A 22,053-nucleotide genomic window follows, 5' to 3' on the forward strand; every position below is an offset into this window, starting at 1 on the left:
GGCGGTCATTATTTGTAAACACTGGACAGGGGGAATGCAAGATGCCTGCCCAGCGCCTGAGCAGCAGATGGGATATATATTTTTCATTTTCCATAAGAAATGTCATGACTTTTAACATTGTAGGAATAAAATTTTGTAAAACTCCACTGAAATTGAACATCCAGTAAATGACCTCACTAGTAAAACCACAGCAAAACCACAGCATCTTAACAGAGCATTCACTTTCCTCCTATCAAGATGTAGCACATTATAAAGAGGTAGCACTTAAGACCGGGTTATTTAACAGTTCTAGCCCACAAATGTGTCAGGATATTGACAATAAGAAATCCAAAGTATTGAAATCAGAAACCCGCTTTATTGGAACAACTTCTTAAAGGGGCACTCCACTGGCCAGCGTTCTGAAGTAAATGTTCTGAACGCTGTTTTCGCGCTGCAGGGGTCGGCCATGCTCCTTGTGTCATCACGGCCATGCCCCATCAATGCAAGTCTATGGGAGGGGGCGTGACGGCTGTCACGAGCCCTCCCATAGACTTGCATTGAGGGGGCATGGCCGTGATGGCACGAGGAGCGTGGTCGACCAACTGCAGTGCAAAAACAGCGTTCGGAACATTTACTTTAGAACGCTGGCAAGTGGAGTACTGCTTTAAAAAGTAAAAAGTAACTATGTAGTAGTAAACAGAGGGTGGCTTTATCCCCTTAACTATCAAGAAAGTTTTCCTCACCTCCTAAAATCTAGAACTCTTATTTTCCATCCGTGGGGCCATATGAGGGCTTGTTTCTTTTTCTTTTTTTGAAAAAGTGGGGTTTGAAACTGTAAAATGGGTTGATATATAGATTTCTCAAGCCCAGTCCTCAAGTTCCCCCAACAGGTCATGTTTTCAGGATTTCACAGTGCATCATGCATCACCACAGTGTTCTCTGTATGGGATATCCTGAAATCATAACCTGTTAGAGATACTCGAGGACTGTGCTTAAAAATTACTACCCTAGAGGACTTTTATAAGCAATCATTTGATTGCTTATGCAATTCAGTGCGTTACTATTACAATGCATTGAGTTCATTTATTTGTGATCTGCTAGTATAGCCTCCCTTGTCCGTTTAGTCCATTGAATGTTTTAGTCCCCATAGGGCACTTGTATGAGCAATCACTAATGACAGCCACAGAGGCCTAGTAAAAGCCTAGGGGTTGCCATGACAATGGATATATGCCCAGTAGAGTTAAGTAGAGTGAGCGTGAGTAGAGGTAAGTAGAGTGAGCGGGTCCCATCAGAAGTGAGGCCACCTCCACATAGTAGATGGGAGGACACATTTTGATCAAAAAGTGCACTAAGAGCCTCAATTTTTGGTCTACAGTACTGCTGCAACCTTCTTTTTTTTTTTAATGTTCAGCGTGTAACACAAAAACGGACAGTATACTGCTCCAAACAGATCGGGATGAGTATGTGGCTTGTAAAGAGAAATGGCAAATTACATTTAACAGTGATAAATGTAAAGTTGTGAACATGGGAACATATCATATAGGATAGGGATAAGATGTCTGTGGGCAGCTTTTTGTCTTAATGTGATTTTTAAGTGGGGTTCATTAAATATTTTAATACATTTTTATCAGTAATCAATTCAAGTTTTAGTAAAGAAAATAATAATTATATGATATGATCATAATGTGGGACTATATGTATTCTACATAAAGGGTTATGTTTTATATCCATATAGAAAACAGGAGAAATTGTTTTAAAATTGTGCAAAAAAATGTTTAAGTAATAAAATAGATATTTGTGCTGCAGGGCATATAAAGCCATAGTTCTACTTAGGAAATATAGATACGCTGCCAGATGAGCCACACTTAATGAATATACAAGGCATTTGCCTTGTTTTTCTGCCAGTTCCTGCCTTCCCTCTAGCCACATTTATAGGGCTGTATTCCATTATTCATATTAAAAGGTGATTCCACCCAAAACTAAATGATGATTTCTAGTGAAATATCCCCACACACTGACTTATCCCTCATTCTAAATCCAGGGGTCTATGTAATAGAAAGTGTAACAACTCTCTTAGATAGAAGTATCAGGCTTAACCTATAGCAGCCACCTTTCTGGGTCCTATCTGTGATCCTAGAACTCACATACCACCAGGCAGGTAGTCACACGCAATAGATACAAAGCACATATCGATGCCAGCAGGTAACAGGAACAAGAATAACAACTCACCATTAACACTTTAACTGGAGATGACAAAAAGGAGTTATAATGGTTGCAGCAAAGAATGAAGCAGAAGAGGACAAAAACAGGAACAAATTAAAGGGGTACTCCGGTGGAATATTATTATTTTTTTTTTCGGATGGGACCCTAACATGTTTACTCTACATACCTCTGCTGGGCTTATAGACATGCAGGATGCACGTCTATAAAGGGTGCCACTTTTCTTTTTTGCACAACTACCTAACACACAATCACCTTTTGTTTGCACACTTTGTATTTGCACCAGTGCACCTGTGTATTAGGTATTTGTGTTGGCTATTTTTCTGTGTTTTTTTTTTGCAATGCAAGTGAGGGGGAGTGGCATCCTCTATAGACATGCACCCCTAAATTGATAGTAGATCCCGCATGTCACTCAGGCTATGTGCCCAGTAGAGGTATGTAGAGTAAACATGTGGTTAAGAGTGATAGCCTTGTATCTACTGGTCCTATGTAACTAATAACATTTATGATGGAGGTATATTTAGAAGGTATTTATCAGTTCACATTACTAAATTATGATTTTTTGGGACATAACTTTGAATAAAAATACTTTTCTCCCTTATAATTAAATACTCATTCCATTTTCCATGACAACTCCACACCCTCTGTTTGCAGTTCAGTCCGATACCTGGCTTTTCTTATGCCTATGGAGGGAAAGGGTCAAAAAAGTGGAATATTAAACCAATCCTATTTAACAAACATGTATCACGTATGGTTTTCAGGGTTTACTCTGGTGTATCATAGAATGGAACTTTTGGTCTTATCTCATCCCATTGTCACCTGTTTCTGCTGGAACATATAAAAGTTCAGAGCACGCCAACCCTCCATTCTTGACCTGAAGGCAACACTGAGAATGGGCATAATGGTAAGTGTCAGATGTATTTATATGTTGTTAGTATGGCATTTATTGTAGTGGGAACATTTTATATATATACACACTGTAGATATAGACATGTGAAGTAAAGAAAAATATTATAAGGTAATATAATGTTAAAAGTAATACATGTTATATATGTGGAGTCCTGCCGAAGTCCACAAGGCAATGTTAAACATTATAGAGGACCTAAGAGTAGCTTCTCTCCACCAATGGTTGAAGGTAGAAATCAGGGAAGGTCACAGATAGGGGGAGATTTATCATTGTCTTTAGACAGTTTATTGTGTCTACAAAAGGCGCAAAAAAGGCACAAGCAGAGTTTATTTACGCCTTTTTGTGCCTTTTGGTTTACACATTTCTGCTGATTTTGAGTTGTAATCCACTGATTTTGGCAATACACATGATATGGACGGGTTTCATGAACTGCGCAAAGCACCTGAAAAGTCTCTAAAACTACACCAGCCCAGACTTAGCTTAGCTTTTTGGTGTATGAGAAATTTCAGAAAATGTGATCTGCACAAAATGTATCAAATGCTCTGCGGCCATTTAATAAACCTGGTGCTCCTACACATTACAGCACACAAAAAAAAAGGTGTAGAAAAATGCTTCTCTTACACTACAATGATAAATGCCGGCCATAGACTCAGAAGGTAGCTTGAGCCCCTGCCCTTTAAAATGACCTGCCCTATGATGCTCTCACTGAGTTGAACCTCTGTGGGGTGATGCGGGTCCCATTCAGCTGACAAGACTTGCAGAGGTCCCTTACTTCATGAAATGTAAGGTTTTTACAAAAATTTTTTTTTTATATAATAAGAAGTACCCTTTTTTTTCCTACTTGAGCCCCTGCCCCCCCAAAATGTCTGTGCACGTCCCTGGTAGAGATTAATAGAAAGTAGACATGTGCAATCCGTTTCGGACGTAATTCGCTTTTGTCTGAATTGTTCATATTTCGTACACTCGGATTGATCTGAAGGTCCAAAATATTTACATCCGAATGAATCTGAAATCCGAACAAAACGAATTGTACATGCCTACGAAATTGTGAAAAACAAATTTTATTTTTGTTAAAACAAAATTCGTTTTCATTTAGAAGCAAGGGACCATTATCGGGAGCACGGAAAAGAAGAGACCCGCGGAGATCAGAACATTAACCCCTTAACGTCCTGCGCCGGCTCCCGTGATATGAAGCAGGGTTGCGCCGCGATCCCGCATCCTACCGCGTCTGTCCCGGCGCTCATCAACGGCCGGGACCCGCGGCTAATACCACATTAACCCTTTAGAAGCGGCGGTCAAAGCTGTCCCGGCTAGTCAGTCGGGCTGTTCGGGACCGCCGCGGTGAAATCGGGCCTGTCCCGAACAGCTTACAGGACACCTGGAGGGCTCTTACCTGCCTCCTCGGTGTCCGATCGACGACTGACTGCTCCGTGCCTGAGATCCAGGCAGGAGCAGTCAAGCGCCGATAACACTGATCACAGGCGTGTTAATATACGCCAGTGATCAGCATGAGAGATCAATGTGTTCAGTGTTATAGGTCCCTATGGGACCTATAACACTGCAAAAAAAAAAGTTAAAAAAAGTGTTAATAAAAGTCATTTAACCCCTTCCCTAATAAAAGTTTGAATCACCCCCCTTTTCCCATAAAAAAAATAAAACAGTGTAAATAAAAAAATATATAAACATATGTGGTAGCGCCGCATGCGTAAATGTCCGAACTATAAAAATATATTGTTAATAAAACCACATGGTCAATGGCGTACGCGCAAAAAAACTCCAAAATGAATAAAAAGTGATCAAAAAGTCCGATCAAAACAAAAATTGTACCCATAAAAACTTCAGATCACGGCGCAAAAAATGAGCCCTCATACCGCCCTGTAAGTGGAAAAATAAAAAAGTTATAGGGGTCAGAAGATGACATTTTTAAACGTATAAATTTTCCTGCATGTAGTTATGATTTTTTCCAGAAGTGCGACAAAATCAAACCTATATAAGTAGGGTATCATTTTAACCGTATGGACCTACAGAATAATGATAAGGTGTCATTTTTACTGAAATATGCACTGTGTAGAAACGGAAGCCCCCAAAAGTTTTTTCTTCGATTTTGTTGCACAATGATTTTTTTTTCTGTTTTGCCGTGAATTTTTGGTAAAATGACTAATGTCCCTGCAAAGTAGAATTGGTGACGCAAAATATAAGGCATAATATGGATTTTTAGTTGGAAAATTGAAAGGGTTAGGATTTTTAAAATGTAAGGAGGAAAAAACAAAAGTGCAAAAACTGAAAAACCCTGTGTCCTTAAGGGTTAAGACAGGTAAGATAATGTATAATTCTATGTGATTCATTAATACATGATGTAATGTTGAATGAATGAATGAATAAATGAATGCTGTATGAATGATTAATGTGTTTAATCACGCATAAATCACCTGACAATCAAACACATCGATCAAACACATCAATAATTCATACAGCATTCATTCATTCATTCAACATTACAGCATGTATTAATGAATCACATAACATTATATATTATCTTACCTGTCTTAATTTAATGTTGTAATGTAATGTTGGATGAATGAATGAATGCTGTATGAATTATTGATGTGTTTGATCGATGTGTTTGATTGTCAAGTGATTTATGTATAACATGTCATGACACTTGCGCTAACACTGTTTCTGTAAGGCTAGAATTCCACTGAGATTTTTTCAAACCAGCAAAAACGCCAGAAAAAACTGCCAGGAAAACTGCCATGAATTTTCCTTGCATGTTGGTAGTTTTTTCAGGTCTTTTCCCTGGTGTGTGGAAATAGCCAGATTTGTCCCCTGTGACAGTTTTCTCACTGTCTTCAGGTACCACTCCGTGGGTCGGATGCTGAGCGCCCGGTCCACAGAGTGTAAGGAGGTGAGGAATGATGTATAGAATCACTACTCACCTCTCTGGCAGTATAGTATACAGGGGGCATAGTGTACTATACTGACAGGACTCCCTGCTCCTATAGCCGCCTGGGCAGTTTACAGAATATACAGCTATCTATAGATAGCTGTATATAGTATATACCGCCCAAAGGGTTAACCTACACTGTCCAGCAGTGTAAGTTAACTTTTTCCTTGCTGGGCTTGTGCATAGCGCACAGCTCAGCAAGGGGTTAAGTGAGCCAGCAATGTGTATATTGTATACACATTGCAGGCTCACTGTAAGTTCTTGCTGGGCAGTAGATATACAATGTATTCCTACAGCTCAGCATCAGCTGTTCTCCCGGCTCTGTAGCCCTGAGAACAGCTGATCCCCACATTCACATCAGGAGGATCGCAGCGGGTGTCAGGAGGAGTGACATCCGCTGTGATTTGGCCCTTACTGAAGGTACTACTACTCCCAACATGGAGCACACTCTGCTCCATGCTGGGAGTTGTAGTACCTGCATTAATAGACAGATCGCAGCGAGTGTAATTTCTGACACATGATGCGATCTGTCTATTAATGCAGGTACTACAGCTCCCAGCATGGAGCAGAGTGTACTCCATGTTGGGAGTAGTAGTACTTGTAGTAAAGAAAAGATCACTGCGGGTATCACTCCTGACAACCGCTGTGATCCTCCTGTATAATGTATAGATGCAGCGGCCGCTCTTCTATGGTCCCCTGCACTGCCGTATATATACACATATTCCTAGAGCTGTGATTGGCTGGAACTATCTGGCCAATCACAACTCTCTATGGGAAATATGAATATGTGTATATATAGGTCAGTGCAGGGACCATAGAAGAGCTGCCGGACGCATCTATACAATATACAGAAGGATCTCAAAGGGCTATCTGTCAATTAGTACAGGTAGTACTACTCCCATCATGGAACAGTGTGTTCCATGCTGGGAGTAGTAGTACTACCTAAAAAATATATTTTTTTTTAAGTGAAAAAAATACACGCACAATACAACCCCAAACGTTCTAAACGGCAATTATCCAATTAAGTCTGCGGTTTTATGAATAAAACGTGTTCCCACGGCAATTACTTTGCATTTCATTGACCTATACTAACCCAGTTCAGAAAAGAGCGAGGGATATTTAAAAATGAAAGTAGTTAGAACATAGCGCATGTTTGCCAACCACCCAGGGTGTCTCCAGCTGTTGCAAAACTGCAACTCCCAGCATGCCTAGACTACCTTTGGCTGTCAGGGCATGCTGGGTGGGTGTTGTAGTTTTGCAACAGCTGGAGACACCCTGGTAACAGTAACAGAAACTGTGTTAGCGCAAGTGACATGACATGTTATACATAAATCCCCCGACAATCAAACACATCAATAATTCATACAGCATTCATGCATTCATTCAACATTACATCATGTATTAATAAATCACATAAAATGATAATATCTTACCTGGCTTCCAATGTTCCGATCTCTGCAGCTGCCCTCTTTTCCTGCACCCGCTCCCGATAATAGTCCATGCTTAAAAAAGATTTACCCGAATGTACCCGAATACCGAATGTATCCGGAAAAAATCACACCGAATACCGAATGTTTTCGAAAAATCAAGCCCCAACAAATTACCGAACCGAAAATTTTACCAACATTGAAAAAACTAAACGAAACGAACATTTTTCTTGTGCACATGTCTAATAGAAAGGGGTGATGTGTTGTAGTGTAAATTACACCTGATAATTCACAATAGTGATACTGTGAGGTACCTACCACTACTACCCAATCGCCATACAAGGCCAGATTCAAATTACAGACTCTTTGGAAGGAAATAATTCAAGCAGAGATTCCGAGGGCAGCCGATGCCTACTGAGTCAGTTCCCTTAAATGGTAATGTATTCCAAGCGGTATTCTGTGAAATAATGAACAAAAGGAATTTCACTGAAAGTTCCACCGCTAAAATTCTGTAGTGTGTACTATGCAGCGAAATCCTATTGACAGCAATGTGACTCTGCTGCACGGGAATTTCCGAGGTGAACTCCAGAGTGGAATTCCATTTGGAAATTATGTTGTGTGAACCCAATCTAACAGCATCCCCCAGAGATAATTTAGGTTTACTAAAAGTGTTCATAAATATTCGATTTAAAGTAGAACATCATCTTAATGTTGTCATTGATACACTGCTCAAAAAAAAATAAAGGGAACACTTCTGTGAAATCACACTGTCCACTCAGGAAAAACACTGATTGTCAATCAATTTCACATGTTGTAGTGCAAATGGAACAGACAACAGGTGGAAATTATAGGCAATTAGCAAGACAGGAGTGGATCTGCAGGTGGTGACCACAGACCACTTCTCAGTTCATATGCTTCCTGGCTGATGATTTGGTCACTTTTGAATGCTGGCGGTGTTTTCACTCTAGTGGTAGCATGAGACGGAGTCTACAACCCACACAAGTGGCTCAGGTAGTGCAGCACATCCAGGATGGCACATCAATGCGAGCTGTGGCAAGAAGGTTTGCGGTGTCTGTCAGCATAGTGTCCAGAGCATGGAGACGCTACCAGGAGACAGGCCAGTACATCAGGAGACGTGGAGGAGGCTGTAGCAGGGCAACAACCTCTGCCTTTGCGCAAGGAGGAGCAGGAGGAGCACTGCCAGAGCCCTGCAAAATGACCCCCAGCAGGCCACAAATGTGCATGTGTCCACTCAAACGGTCAGAAACAGACTCCATGAGGGTGGTGTGAGGGCCCAACATCCACAGGTGGGGGTTGTGCTCCCAGCCCAACACCCTGCAGGATGTTTGGCATGTGCCAGAGAACACCAAGATTGGCAAATTCTCCAATGGCGCTCTGTGCTCTTCACAGGTGAAAGCAGGTTCACACTGAGCACATGTGACACAGTCTATAGATGCCATGGAGAATGTTCTTCTGCCTGCAACATCATCCAGCATGACAGATTAGGCGGGGGGTCAGTAATGGTGTGGGAAGGCATTTCTTTGGGGGGCCGCACAGCCCTCCATGTGCTTGCCAGAGGTAGCCTGACTGCCATTAGGTACCGAGATGAGATCCTCAGACTCCTTGTGAGACCATATGCTGGTGCGGTTGGCCCTGGGTTCCTCCTAATGCAAGACAATGCTAGACCTCATGTGGCTGGAGTGTGTCAGCAGTTCCTGCAAGAGGAAGGCATTGATGCTATGGACTGGCCCAACCGTTCCCCAGACCTGAATCCGATTGATCACATCTGGGACCTCATGTCTCGCTCCATCCACCAACGATACGTTGCAACACAGACTGTCCAGAAGTTGGCAGATGCTTTATTCCAGGTCTGGAAGGACATCCCTCAGGAGACCATCTCATCAGGAGCATGCCCAGGCATTGTAGGGAGGTCATACGGGCACGTGGAGGCCACACACACTACTGAGCCTCATTTTGACTTGTTTTAAGGACATTACATCAAAGTTGGTTCAGCCTGTAGTGTGGTTTTCCACTTTGATTTTGAGGGTGACTCCATATCTAGACCTCCATGGGTTGATAAATTTGATTTCCATTGATAATTTTTGTGTGATTTTGTTGTCAGCACATTCAACTACGTAAAGACAAAAGTATTTCATACGATTAGTTCATTCATTCAGATCTAGGATAAGTTATCTTAGTGTTCCCTTTATTTTTTTGAGCTGTGTAGGTATGTCTGGTTTCACACATACTATTTAGGTCATAATTTGGTCAGCATTTTGGTTAGTATTTTTTGCCAAAATCAGGAGTGGGTCCAAAAAGGTGAAAAACCTTGGCATAAAAAACTCAGGCTATGTTCACATACAGTAAAAATGGCCAATGTTTAGCCATAAAAAAAACCTGTAAAAAAATTAAATAAAAATGGTCAGATTTTCCTATAATAATGTGTTCCATTGTTGTGAATGGACAATCTGTCCACACATGAGCAAAAAAAAAAAATTATAGTTAAAGCGTACCCGTCAGATCCAACAAATTTTTTTTAAATATATCACTCAGTACCTAATTTTAATGTGTCTAGCACCTTTATTTTTTTTATTACACTTTTAATTTAGCTCACTAGTCTTAATTTCTCTCAAAGGGAGGGGGCGTGGTCTCACTGTGCAGATCTCCGCCCCCTCCCTCAGTATGATGTCTGCTCACATCTCCCCTAGCATTAGCAAAACTACAACTCGCAGCTTGTCCTCATTGACAGTAGCCGGACACAAGCTGACAGTGGGAGGATTTTTCCTCCAGCTGTGAGCCCTGTAATCACACCTGTCAATCAAGCAAGTGTGTCCATGACATAGGTGATGATGCATGGACACAGCAGGACTAGTATGTGTCCAAGCAGGCGGGGGGGGGGCAGTTGTTTTGCTTTTTCAGTATGAAATACTGAAAATTTTCTAATGAAAGCAATTGCAAAACCTATTGGTTATACATGCTTTACAACATATCAAAAATGTTTGTATTTGACAGTGCCCATTTAATTTAATAACTATAAAATAAATGTCTTTACTTTTGTCTGATTCAAGGCACAAAACAAAAATCAATAAGAGTTTTTTAATGTCAACATAAAAAGGCCGGAAAACTATGCGAATGGGTTGTTTAAGATTAGATCATTTTTTTTTGCCATCATCCTCTTCATGGGGGTTGGGGTGAAGGGAATCTGAAAAATGTTAATACTTGTAGTATTTAAATACATTGTATATGTACCCTATTTGTATAAAATAAAATAAAACAAAAAATGGATTGGAGAACAAATGTGCTTACAAGAACATTGGGGTGACCTAGAATACCAGGTACAGGACATGGACAGAAGAGGTGACATTAGTAGAAAAGACTATTTTCATCTTTAAATTCATATAACACCTGAAAGATATTCAAGGAATATGAAGATTCAGGCTTTAGAGAGTTACAATTTCAGAGCTTCATACTGAATAGGGTTAAAGCAAATGTGCACCTATAAATAGATAAGTTCAAAAGCCTGTGCTGATTTTTTTGTTAATCTCTAATGCTACATTCATAAAGTTTCAAATATCTGTATACGGGGTAGAGTTTTATTACTAAAACAAAGCTCCAAATCCCCTGCATGAAAATTGATTAAAACATAATATATCCAATACCTGCGGCTGCAACCTGGTGTCGTTTAGGAGCTTACTGCATACACTGTCATTGCTGAGTTCAATGAATGACCAGTATTTATTAAGCTCCTTATCTCCCTCTAGTGGCCACTGCAGGGAGTCAGAACAATGATTTCTGAATACATTTCCATGCAGAACATTTGTAGCTCTGTGTCATGAATATATGACTATGCAGGGTATTGCCAATCACTATAAAGCTATATTAGAATGTTTTTAAAATGCTATGATAATAAAATATACAAATTAATTTTAATGGGGTACTCCGGTACATTAAAACGTATCACCTATTTCAAGTATAGGGGATAAGCATCTGATTGTGATGATTCTGACTGCTGGGACCCCTGTGATTAGAGATGAGCGAACTTACAGTAAATTCGATTCGTCACGAAAGTCTCGGCTCGGCAGTTGATGACTTTTCCTGCATAAATTAGTTCAGCTTTCAGGTGCTCCGGAGGGCTGGAAAAGGTGGATACAATCCTAGGAGACTCTTTCCACCTTTTCCAGCCCACCGGAGCACCTGAAGGCTGAACTAATTTACGCAGGATAAGTCATCAACTGCCGAGCCGAGAAGTTCGTGACGAATCGAATTTACTGTAAGTTAGCTCATCTCTACCTGTGATCTCCAGAACTTTAGTACTCCTTTAGGGTCAGAGAAAAAGAAAACAAATTGGAGCTGTGCTCCCTACTGGTACAGGGATACTAAGTACATGTGTGTAGTGCCCAATGCCCATTTAATACAGACTGCTAAAATTTTTTATTGTATGTTAAAGTATTCTTTCTTTTTTGATATATTTGAATCTTGGAATGACAAAATTCTTTGGTTACACATTTTCCTTATTTCCTCTTTCCATAGCTGCTGCTTCTGGGCTTTTTGTCCGTCTTCATAAACCCACTACAGGGAGATGAGGTAAGAGATTGGTAATCCTTAAATAGTTTTATGAGCCTTTTGAGTCATATTAAATACAGTATTGGTCAACAATATCTTGTCTGGATGGGAATTCCTTATATATATATATATATATATATATATATATATATATGGTATATAAAAAACTCAAAGTGTGTGTGTGCATGTGTGTGTATGTATGTATGTATGTGTGTATGTTCCAGCATCACTTACAAACCGTTAAAGATATTAACATGAAACTTGGCACACATGTTACTTATATATGTCAACAACAAATATAGAATAGGTAATTTAAGCCTAACCCCCCCCCCCCCCCCCATTTGTTGGTTTTTGTTTAAAGTCCCATGCAAGTCAATGGGAAATGTATGTTCCAGCATAAATTCCAAATAGCTGTAGATATTTTGATGAAACTTAGTACACATGTTACTTTTATGTCAAATAAAAATATAAGATTAACCCTAACCTACCCCCTAATGTGAAAGATGGGGTAGTATATGCAAATATATGGGATTTCCAGTACCTTACTCCAACCTCTGCTCTGCATCTCCTGGTGAGTGCGTCAGTCACACCCCTCCCACATGCCAGGGCCGGATTATCATTGGAGCTTTTAGAGCTCCTGCTCTGGGCCCCGTATGGCCAGGAAAGAAAGGAGGCCCCGCTCGCTCTGCATCATGCAGGTCCTGGTCGGCAGTCACGAAAAAACAGGGATCTCCACACAGAACATAATGGCAGTTACTTCCCGATCAGGACCTGCTTTGTACCTTCTGAATACTGGAGGGGGTAATTGCTTTGAGGACCTGTGGTGATGTCACGATCATGTGACTGGGGGGGCGGTGCTAAAGTTACCGGAGCAGCCAGGAGAGTAGTGTGGTGAGTTCTTCCTGCAGTCTGTTGGTGTGAAGTCACTGTATACAGCAGTGTTTCCTAACCAGGGTGCCTCCAGCTGTTATAAAAACTACAATTCCCAGCAAGCTAGAGGCTCTACTGTGTACGTACATTACATTACTTATCCTGTACTGAACCTGGGTTATATCCTGTATTATACCCCAAAGCTGTACTCACTATTCTGCTGGTGAGGTCATTGTGTACATACATTACTTGTTGGGGGTTGATGTCAGTGAGCACTTAGTGGTGATATCAGGGGGGATGTCACCGGATAAGTAAGGTGGTGATATCTGAGCACTTAATGGTGATGTCGGGGGGGTGATATCTGAGCACTCAGTGGGGATGTCAGGGGATGATGTCAGTCAGCACTCAGTGGTGAGATTAGGGGAGGACAACGAATGGCATAAATGTAAAAAAAAATACCAAAGTCTGGAATTGCTGCTTTTTGGTCACATCATTTACCATAAAAACTTAATAAAAAACGATCAAAAATTCCCATCTAAACAAAAATGATACTGCTAAAAACTACAGATGATGGCACAAAAAATTATCCCTCGTATAGCCTTGTATACGGAAAAATAAAAGTGTTAAAGGGTTCAGAAAGGGAACATTTTATGCATGTTAATTTTCTCACAAAAAGTAGTAAAATCATTGTAATAGTCATAGTCATAGTAGTAATCATATAGACCTACAGAGCGAAGATAATGTGTAATTTTAACCGTAAAAATTTATTGTGTAGAAACAAACCCACAACCCCAAAACCGTTCCAAAATTGCGTTATTTTGCTATTTTTTCTTTATGAATTGAAAAATGTCTTTATTGTATGTGGGCAGGGCATCTATATGGTTGCTGGTGCATGGGGGGCCCCATGACTTTTCAGTCCACCCCTGCTAGCCGGCAACAAGTCTCAGTCGGAGGGAAGGGGGGCTGTCTTGGAGGTATTGTTTGGGGGCCTCATCAAACTGGAGTGCTCCGTCTTCCAGGCAGCCTTAATCTGGCCCAGCCGCATGCCACACCCCATATCACAAAGCCACACCCACCATTTAAGCCAAACCACTTTTGTTTTCTACCCTTTTTGTACATTTGTCCAGCTTACAAGTCACGCCCTCTTCCACAAAACCATGCCTCCTTCTATTTTCAGTCTACAATCTCTTCATCACAACTCAGCCTCACCTGAGGATGGGATATGAGGATGGGATATGAGGATGGGATATGAGGTCGGGATATGAGGACGGGATATGAGGACAGGATATGAGGACAGGATATTAGGTCGGGATATTAGGTCGGGATAGGAGGTCGGGATATGAGGATGGGATATGAGGAAGGGATATGAGGTCGGGATAATAGGACGGGATATGAGGACGGGTTATGAGTTCGGGTTATGAGTTCGGGATATGAGTTCGGGATATGAGTTCGGGATATGAGTTCGGGATATGAGTTCGGGATATGAGGTCAGGATTTGAGGATAAGATATGAGGACAGGAAATGAGGACGGAATATGAGGCCGGGATATGAGGCCGAGATATGAGGTCGGGATATGAGGTCGGGATATGAGGTCAGGATATGAGGTCAGGATATGAGGATGGGATATGAGAACGGGATATAAGGACGGCATATGAGGACGGGATATGAGGTCGGGATATGAGGAAGGGATATGAGGTCGGGATATGAGGTCGGGATATGAGGACGGGATATGAGTTCGGGAAATGAGTTCGGGAAATGAGTTCGGGAAATGAGTTCGGGAAATGAGTTCGGGATATGAGTTCAGGATATGAGTTCGGGATATGAGTTCGGGATATGAGTTCGGGATATGAGGTCAGGATTTGAGGATAAGATATGAGGACAGGAAATGAGGACGGAATATGAGGCCGGGATATGAGGCCGAGATATGAGGTCGGGATATGAGGTCGGGATATGAGGTCAGGATATGAGGATGGGATATGAGGACGGTATATGAGAACGGGATATAAGGACGGCATATGAGGACGGGATATGAGGTCGGGATATGAGGAAGGGATATGAGGTCGGGATACGAGGTCGGGATATGAGGACGGGATATGAGTTCGGGAAATGAGTTCGGGAAATGAGTTCGGGAAATGAGTTCGGGATATGAGTTTGGGATATGAGTTCGGGATATGAGGACGGGATATGAGGTCGGGATATGAGGAAGGGATATGAGGTCGGGATACGAGGTCGGGATATGAGGACGGGATATGAGTTCGGGAAATGAGTTCGGGAAATGAGTTCGGGAAATGAGTTCGGGATATGAGTTTGGGATATGAGTTCGGGATATGAGGACGGGATATGAGGTCGGGATATGAGGTCGGGATATGAGGCCGGGATATGAGGATGGGATATGAGGTCGTGATATGAGGTCGGGATATGAGGACGGGATATGAGATCAAGTACTTCCTCCTATGTTGCTTTTCCTCGCCCTCAAGGATTCAGTAGGAAAAACCGGGAAGTGCCGGGTACTCAGCTAGTATAGTCTGAGAAAGTGGAATGTGCTGCATCTGTTATAAAATAATAGCCTAATATAGAGGATGGGATATGAGGTCGGGATATGAGGACGGGATATGAGGACAGGATATGAGGACAGGATATTAGGTCGGGATATTAGGTCGGGATAGGAGGTCGGGATATGAGGATGGGATATGAGGTCGGGATATGAGGTCGGGATATGAGGACGGGATATGAGGACGGGTTATGAGTTCGGGTAATGAGTTCGGGATATGAGTTCGGGATATGAGTTCGGCATATGAGGAGGGGATATGAGGACGGGATATGAGGTCAGGATTTGAGGATAAGATATGAGGACAGGAAATGAGGACGGAATATGAGGCCGGGATATGAGGCCGAGATATGAGGTCGTGATATGAGGTCGGGATATGAGTTCGGGATATGAGGTCAGGATATGAGGATGGGATATGAGGACGGTATATGAGAACGGGATATGAAGACGGGATATGAGGACGGCATATGAGGACGGGATATGAGGTCGGGATATGAGGAAGGGATATGAGGTCGGGATATGAGGTCGGGATATGAGGACGGGATATGAGGACGGGATATGAGTTTGGGAAATGAGTTCGGGAAATTAGTTTGGGATATGAGTTCGGGATATGAGGACAGGATATGAGGTCGGGATATGAGGTCGGGATATGAGGATGGGATATGAGTTCAGGAAATGAGTTCGGGAAATTAGTTTGGGATATGAGTTCGGGATATGAGGACGGGATATGAGTTCGGGATATGAGGACAGGATATGAGGACGGGATATGAGGTCGGGATATGAGGTCGGGATATGAGGCCGAGATATGAGGATGGGATATGAGGTCGTGATATGAGGTCGGGATATGAGGACGGGATATGAGATCAAGTACTTCCTCCTATGTTGCTTTTCCTCCCCCTCAAGGATTCAGTAGGAAAAACCGGGAAGTGCCGGGTACTCAGCTAGTGAAGTCTGAGAAAGTGGAATGTGCTGCATCTGTTATAAAATAATAGCCTAATATAGACTGCATCAAGCCTCAAACTGGAATTATAACTAAAATCTGCTAAAGGCCCTTACTTTATATGATTTAAGATAGTTCTACTTAGTTCTAAGAATTATTCTATGTCTAGCACAACCAGGCAATATATGTGGTGTTAGCTCCAGGTGGACCTTTGGCAGCATTACTATTGTCCTCCTCTACTATCCTACACTTGATATGCATAGAGCATAGTAGCCCTATGGACTATCAAAGGCTATTGGGCCCTTGCATTTACCTAAGTTTGCCTAATGCTTATTTTAGCTCTTTATGTAGGCTATGTGGAGTATGGACAACGTTCCCAGAACTTTCTCCTTTTTATTTTCATTCATCTTTTTGGTTTATAATAAAGTATATAATAAATTTACGTTATAAATATGTCTTCCAGTCATTCCAATACTATGGTACAGGAGACAATGGTGAGAATGAATACCACACTGTGACGGTCAATGAGCAAGTCAAGGTTGCAGTGGTTAATGTGTACTCTGGAAGACAGTCAGCCAACGCCATCTTCGATTACAGCCAGGTAAGAAGCTGTGGTGCAAACCACACATTAGGGTCCATCTATGGTGTCACTTATCATAGAACTATGCATTTATCTTATTTATGAGGTTTGAAAAACATGGATGGTTTCTTCATAAGTAGTGTCAATGTGGGGCATTTATCAATTTTGCCTGTTGAAAGTTTCTTTTTACCCTTTTTTTTTTCCCTTTGGTTTTCGTGGACATGCACCAAATTTATCATTTGGTGCAAGTTGTTAGTAATTTTGGCTCAAATGTTGAAATCAGCTGTTCACAGCGCCTTTTACACAGAACTTACCACCACAGAGGATGCATATTTTACCCTGTAGAGCAGCCATTTCGGAGTCCCTCCTGCAGTATATCAGTAAGCGACATGAGTTATTTTCTTTTGTGGGGTTTATAGTCACCATGTGAAATGGATTTTATTTTCAACTTGAGTATTTTTTTTTTTTTTTTTTGGTTACTTTAGTGCTTACCTTTCCTTAACCTGTGTGGCCATGTCCAATGCTGGCTCAACGGAGGGTGAAGGTCCCTCAGAGACAACTATGTCGCAGGATAGTATTGCGCAGCCCCGGAGATGTCGCTGCTTTCACAATAAAATGTTTTAATGTATTTTGACGCCATTTTCTGACATTGCTAAGTGTGTTTTCCATGTGCAAAATGTATTGGCGGTGAATTGCGCAAAAAAAATACTAAAGGCGCAAAATTGCACCAAAGATCGATTGGCGCAAATGATGAATTACTGACTAAAGTTAAAATCACACACAGGACCGTGTGATTTTGAGAAAGTTGTAAAAACGACAGTGGAGAAAATGTGCCAAACTTTGGTTCAAAAAGGCACTGCGCCAAAGTATTGCGCCAAAGTTACGTGAAAAAAAACCACATAAATCCTTTGATAAATACCCCACAATATGTATAAAGGCTGTGTCTGCTATTGAGGCTAAGCTCCATTTATTTTGTGCTGATGGGTTGTTATGATGGCACTTTACTCCTCACCTTCATTTGTTGTGATACAACATTGTGGGGGAGATTTATCAAAACCTGTGCAGAGGAAAACCTGTGCAGAATCAATCAGATCGCTTATTTCATTTTTAAAAGGGCCTGTGCAAAATTAAAGAAGCGATCTGATTGGTTGCTATGGGCAACTGAGCAACTTTTCCTCTGCACAGGTTTTGATAAATCTCCCCCTGTGTTTTTTGCCTTTGACTTGGTCAAAATCACTAAATAGCTATGACCAACGCTTCCGTTACTGGGAGCACGAGGAATTGTCCATAAAATTCACATACAAATCCCTGGTAGAGTAAGTTCTTATTTCCAGTATACAGAAAGATGTTTATTTAAGATACTATTTCAAGAACAAGTTTATGGGCTGTATCAACTAAATACTTGCAATGACCAATCCTGTTCTTTAATTCCAGAACATTGTTGCCTACCACATGCCCTACAAAGGGATCTGTGTATTGGCACACATGGATATTGCTACCTTTCCACACCTTGGATTCATAAACGAGTGGATTCACACCAAGAGGGTAACTATCTGTGTCACATTTGTGAAGACACTTGTGAGGAAAAAGGGGAATATTTCATTGTTTTGAAGAGGAACTCAAAATATTGAGTTTTCAATACTGAGTTTTGAGTTGCCTATCCTCTCATCCTCTTCTCTGCTCTACAGTCCTCCCATGAGATCCCCATTTTGTTCTCTGCAGTTGAAGCTTTGGGCATGCACCTGTGTATGTGGGGAGGGAGATTTCTGAAATTTAGTTTCTTCAAGCTGATACAGCATGTGTACATTCTCCCCATATTAGTCTCCTTTCTCATTTATACTTATTTACTTATTTCCAACTCAGCCCACACAGCGTACCAAACACCCTTTTGTCTAATTTTAGGAATGGAACTTACCGTTGTAAGGTGAAAATGCAGAGTGGTCTATAACATGACTTTAGTCTAGATACCATCTCCAAATGTTGCATCAATGTCACCTCTTTGTAATCTGCATATAAAAGTCCTAATGAGGTGGTAATGCTCTAAAGCAGGGGTCTCAAACTCCCGGCCCGCGGGCCAATTGCTGCTCATGGAACAAAATTTTGCAGCCCAGGCACTGGGCAGGTGATTTCTTCAGGCATTTAGCCCAGCTTTGGGCAAGCAGCGCTAAATGCCGGAAGACTTCACACACGTCAGCACACACTGCTACTGTACCCATATCTCCCTGCTGCAGCCTATAACGAGCCTTCCTGGAGGGATGCGCGCGATTGATGATGTCATCTCATCCGCAGCAACGGACGCCGGGACGCTGACGTCCTGACGTCACCTAATGCACTCATCCCCGCAAAGAAGGCTCGTTTTAGGATGCAGCAGAGAGATGTAAGTACTGTAGCTGTGAAACTTAACTTGCCTAATTACTTGCCTAATAAGAGAGGACCTGCTTATCACCAGGGGCTAACCTATCTTCTTAGGGGGCATAATTGTTTAAATAAGAGCCCTACCTGCCTGGGGTAATATCTATCTTGAGGCCTGTACACCTATTGAGAACCCCTACCTGATCATCAGGTAGGGCTCCCCAGTAGATAGACAGGCCCCCAGATAGATATTACCCCTATCAGTGATGGGGATCATATCTATCTGAGGCCTCTATACCTACTGGGGAGCCCTACCTTATAGGGGTCATATCTATCTGGGGGCCTGTGTACCTACTAGGGAGCCCTACCTGATAGGGGTCATATCTATATGGGGGCCTATGTACCTACTGGGGAGCCCTACCAGATGGGGGTCATATCTTTTTGGGGGCCTGTGTACCTACTGGGGAACCCTAACTGATAGGGGTCACATATATCTGGGGGCCTGTGTACCTACTGGGGAGCCCTACCAGATAGGGGTCATATCTATATGGGGGCCTGTAAACCTCTACTGGGGAGCCCTACCTGATGGGGGTCATATCTATCTGGGGCCTGTCTGGGGGGCATGATGGGGGCATTATATGTGAGGGGCGCATGATGGGTGCATTATATGTGAGGGGCGCATGATGGGGGCATTATATGTGAGGGGTGCATGATGGGGGCATTATATGTGAGGGGCACATGATGGGGGCATTATATGTGAGGGGCGCATGATGGGGGCATTATATGTGAGGGGCGCATGATGGGGGTAATATATGTGAGGGGCACATGATGGGGGCATTATATGTGAGGGGCGCATGATGGGGGCATTATATGTGAGGGGCGCATGATGGGGGCATTATATGTGAGGGGCGCATGATGGGGGCATTATATGTGAGGGGCGCATGATGGGGGCATTATATGTGAGGGGCGCATGATGGGGGCATTATATGTGAGGGGCGCATGATGGGGGCATTATATGTGAGGGGTGCATGTGGCCCAGCCTCACCCAGCCTCTACCTCCAGTGGCCCCCAGATCATTTGAGTTTCAGACCCCTGATCTAAAGGATAGCTCATTGTGTCACTGGCTACCCCTCCCCTTGCTTCAGATCTCTCTTTTTTCTTTCTCTTGAAACATCCTTTACCTGAATTTAATAAAATATTTGAAATAGAATTAGATTTCCATTTATATTAAGTAGAGAATTATACCTAACTACCTAGGTTACAAGGTTTCTCACACAAGAATAACTCATGCAATTCTCTATCAACATGTACAGTTATGGGGAGTTTTCATTATTGACGGTGATATTTTCTCCTGCTACAGGAACAAAAGAAGGAACTGGAAGAGCTGCGCAAACATTACTTTGTGACCAACCAGATGGTATACGATCTTGGCCATTTTGGTAACGCCGTGAGAAGCCTTTGCTGGGGAGTTCCAACCTACTGGGCTCGAGAATACCCTCGTGAGTACAAATCTTTTTTTCTTTTGTGGATATCTGTCAAGTACTTCACCAATGTCAGAGACTCCTTTAAACTGCACTGCATCAGTACCCATTGTCTCTGTCCACAAATGTTTACACGTGTTATCTACATGGGACAGTTAATTTTTAATATAAGGGTTACGGGTTTCTTAATATTAAGCTGGTAACGTGGTTTCCAGCTGCTAGTATGTCAAGTGATCAGTTATAGTGTGTAGTGCATCTCAGCAGGAAGTGTTTAGTTCTCCTGCAGCACCCCCACAGGTGAAAGAAGGCATTACATGATGCTAATTTTGATCTATTAAATGTCTGATACTCTGGCCCCACAAGGCTGGTGCATGGTTATTGTAGCTGCTCTTCACTGTGGCTTAAAAATATAAGTCCTAAATGGATTATAAACCTTTGTTAACTCAGAAAACCCTAATAGTGTATTTTCAACCAGAAAACCCCTTTAATACCAAGATAGATTATACTTTATGCTGCCCTAGCCTTCACAATACTATGAAATGAAACAAGATATTTTAAATTGAACGCTGAATAGGTTACAAATTACACAATGTTCTTTTCCACAGGTCCACAACGTAATTTTGGTGCTAGTGCATGTGCTGGTATTCATTTTTTCTTCATACGTATTGGTCTCTGTGGAGGATTCAGTCTGTAATCTTCAGTATGTACAACGTCTGAAAACACTTGGTGCCATCCACATTAAAGTATGACTTGCTACAGATTATAACACAGTATATGTGTAACATGTTGTGGTTACAGACCAATTATAATAATAAAAAAAGTATTTGTGCTTTCTTTAGTGAAATAATTGGTTATTAATAAACTTTGTTATTTCTTATGACAACTGTATCTGAAAAATTGCAAGACTGTAATGGACAGTAACAGTAGTTACCGATCCAAAAAATTCAGGTTGCAATGCATAAAGTGTTCACCAGGTGGAGCAATATCCCATACGAAGGAAATATGAGGGCTAAAGAATAAAATATAAAATATATATTAATATACAGTATATATATATATATATATATATATATTTATATCTATATATATATATATATACACATATATATATTTTTTTTTTCAACCTCTAAATATCAAATACATATTTTAACTGTGTGTTTAAAATACCACTTCTGAATACTTACACTACTTACTTTCACGTTTAAATACATTTTAGAGTTTTTGACATCAGATTTGTAAATG

At 41.6% G+C, this 22,053-nt stretch overlaps 1 protein-coding gene across 2 annotated transcripts in view; it reads left to right on the plus strand.

Moving 5' to 3' along the window:
• The window catches only part of LOC130368112 (gastrokine-2-like), a 50,682-nt gene extending 29,045 nt beyond the window's left edge, over positions 1–21,637 (plus strand). For both annotated transcript variants that reach the window (XM_056571411.1, XM_056571410.1), the window contains 6 exons: positions 2,961–3,103; positions 12,008–12,061; positions 16,862–16,999; positions 18,413–18,523; positions 20,691–20,829; positions 21,417–21,637. In XM_056571411.1, the coding sequence (XP_056427386.1) occupies positions 3,092–3,103; positions 12,008–12,061; positions 16,862–16,999; positions 18,413–18,523; positions 20,691–20,829; positions 21,417–21,505 (543 nt within the window). In that variant the 5' untranslated portion in view covers positions 2,961–3,091 and the 3' untranslated portion in view covers positions 21,506–21,637. The remainder of the gene's footprint in view (positions 1–2,960; positions 3,104–12,007; positions 12,062–16,861; positions 17,000–18,412; positions 18,524–20,690; positions 20,830–21,416) is intronic.
• The last annotated feature ends 416 nt before the right edge of the window (positions 21,638–22,053 follow it).

Source organism: Hyla sarda, chromosome 4, assembly GCF_029499605.1.
Source record: "Hyla sarda isolate aHylSar1 chromosome 4, aHylSar1.hap1, whole genome shotgun sequence".
Taxonomy (NCBI): Eukaryota; Metazoa; Chordata; class Amphibia; order Anura; family Hylidae; genus Hyla; species Hyla sarda.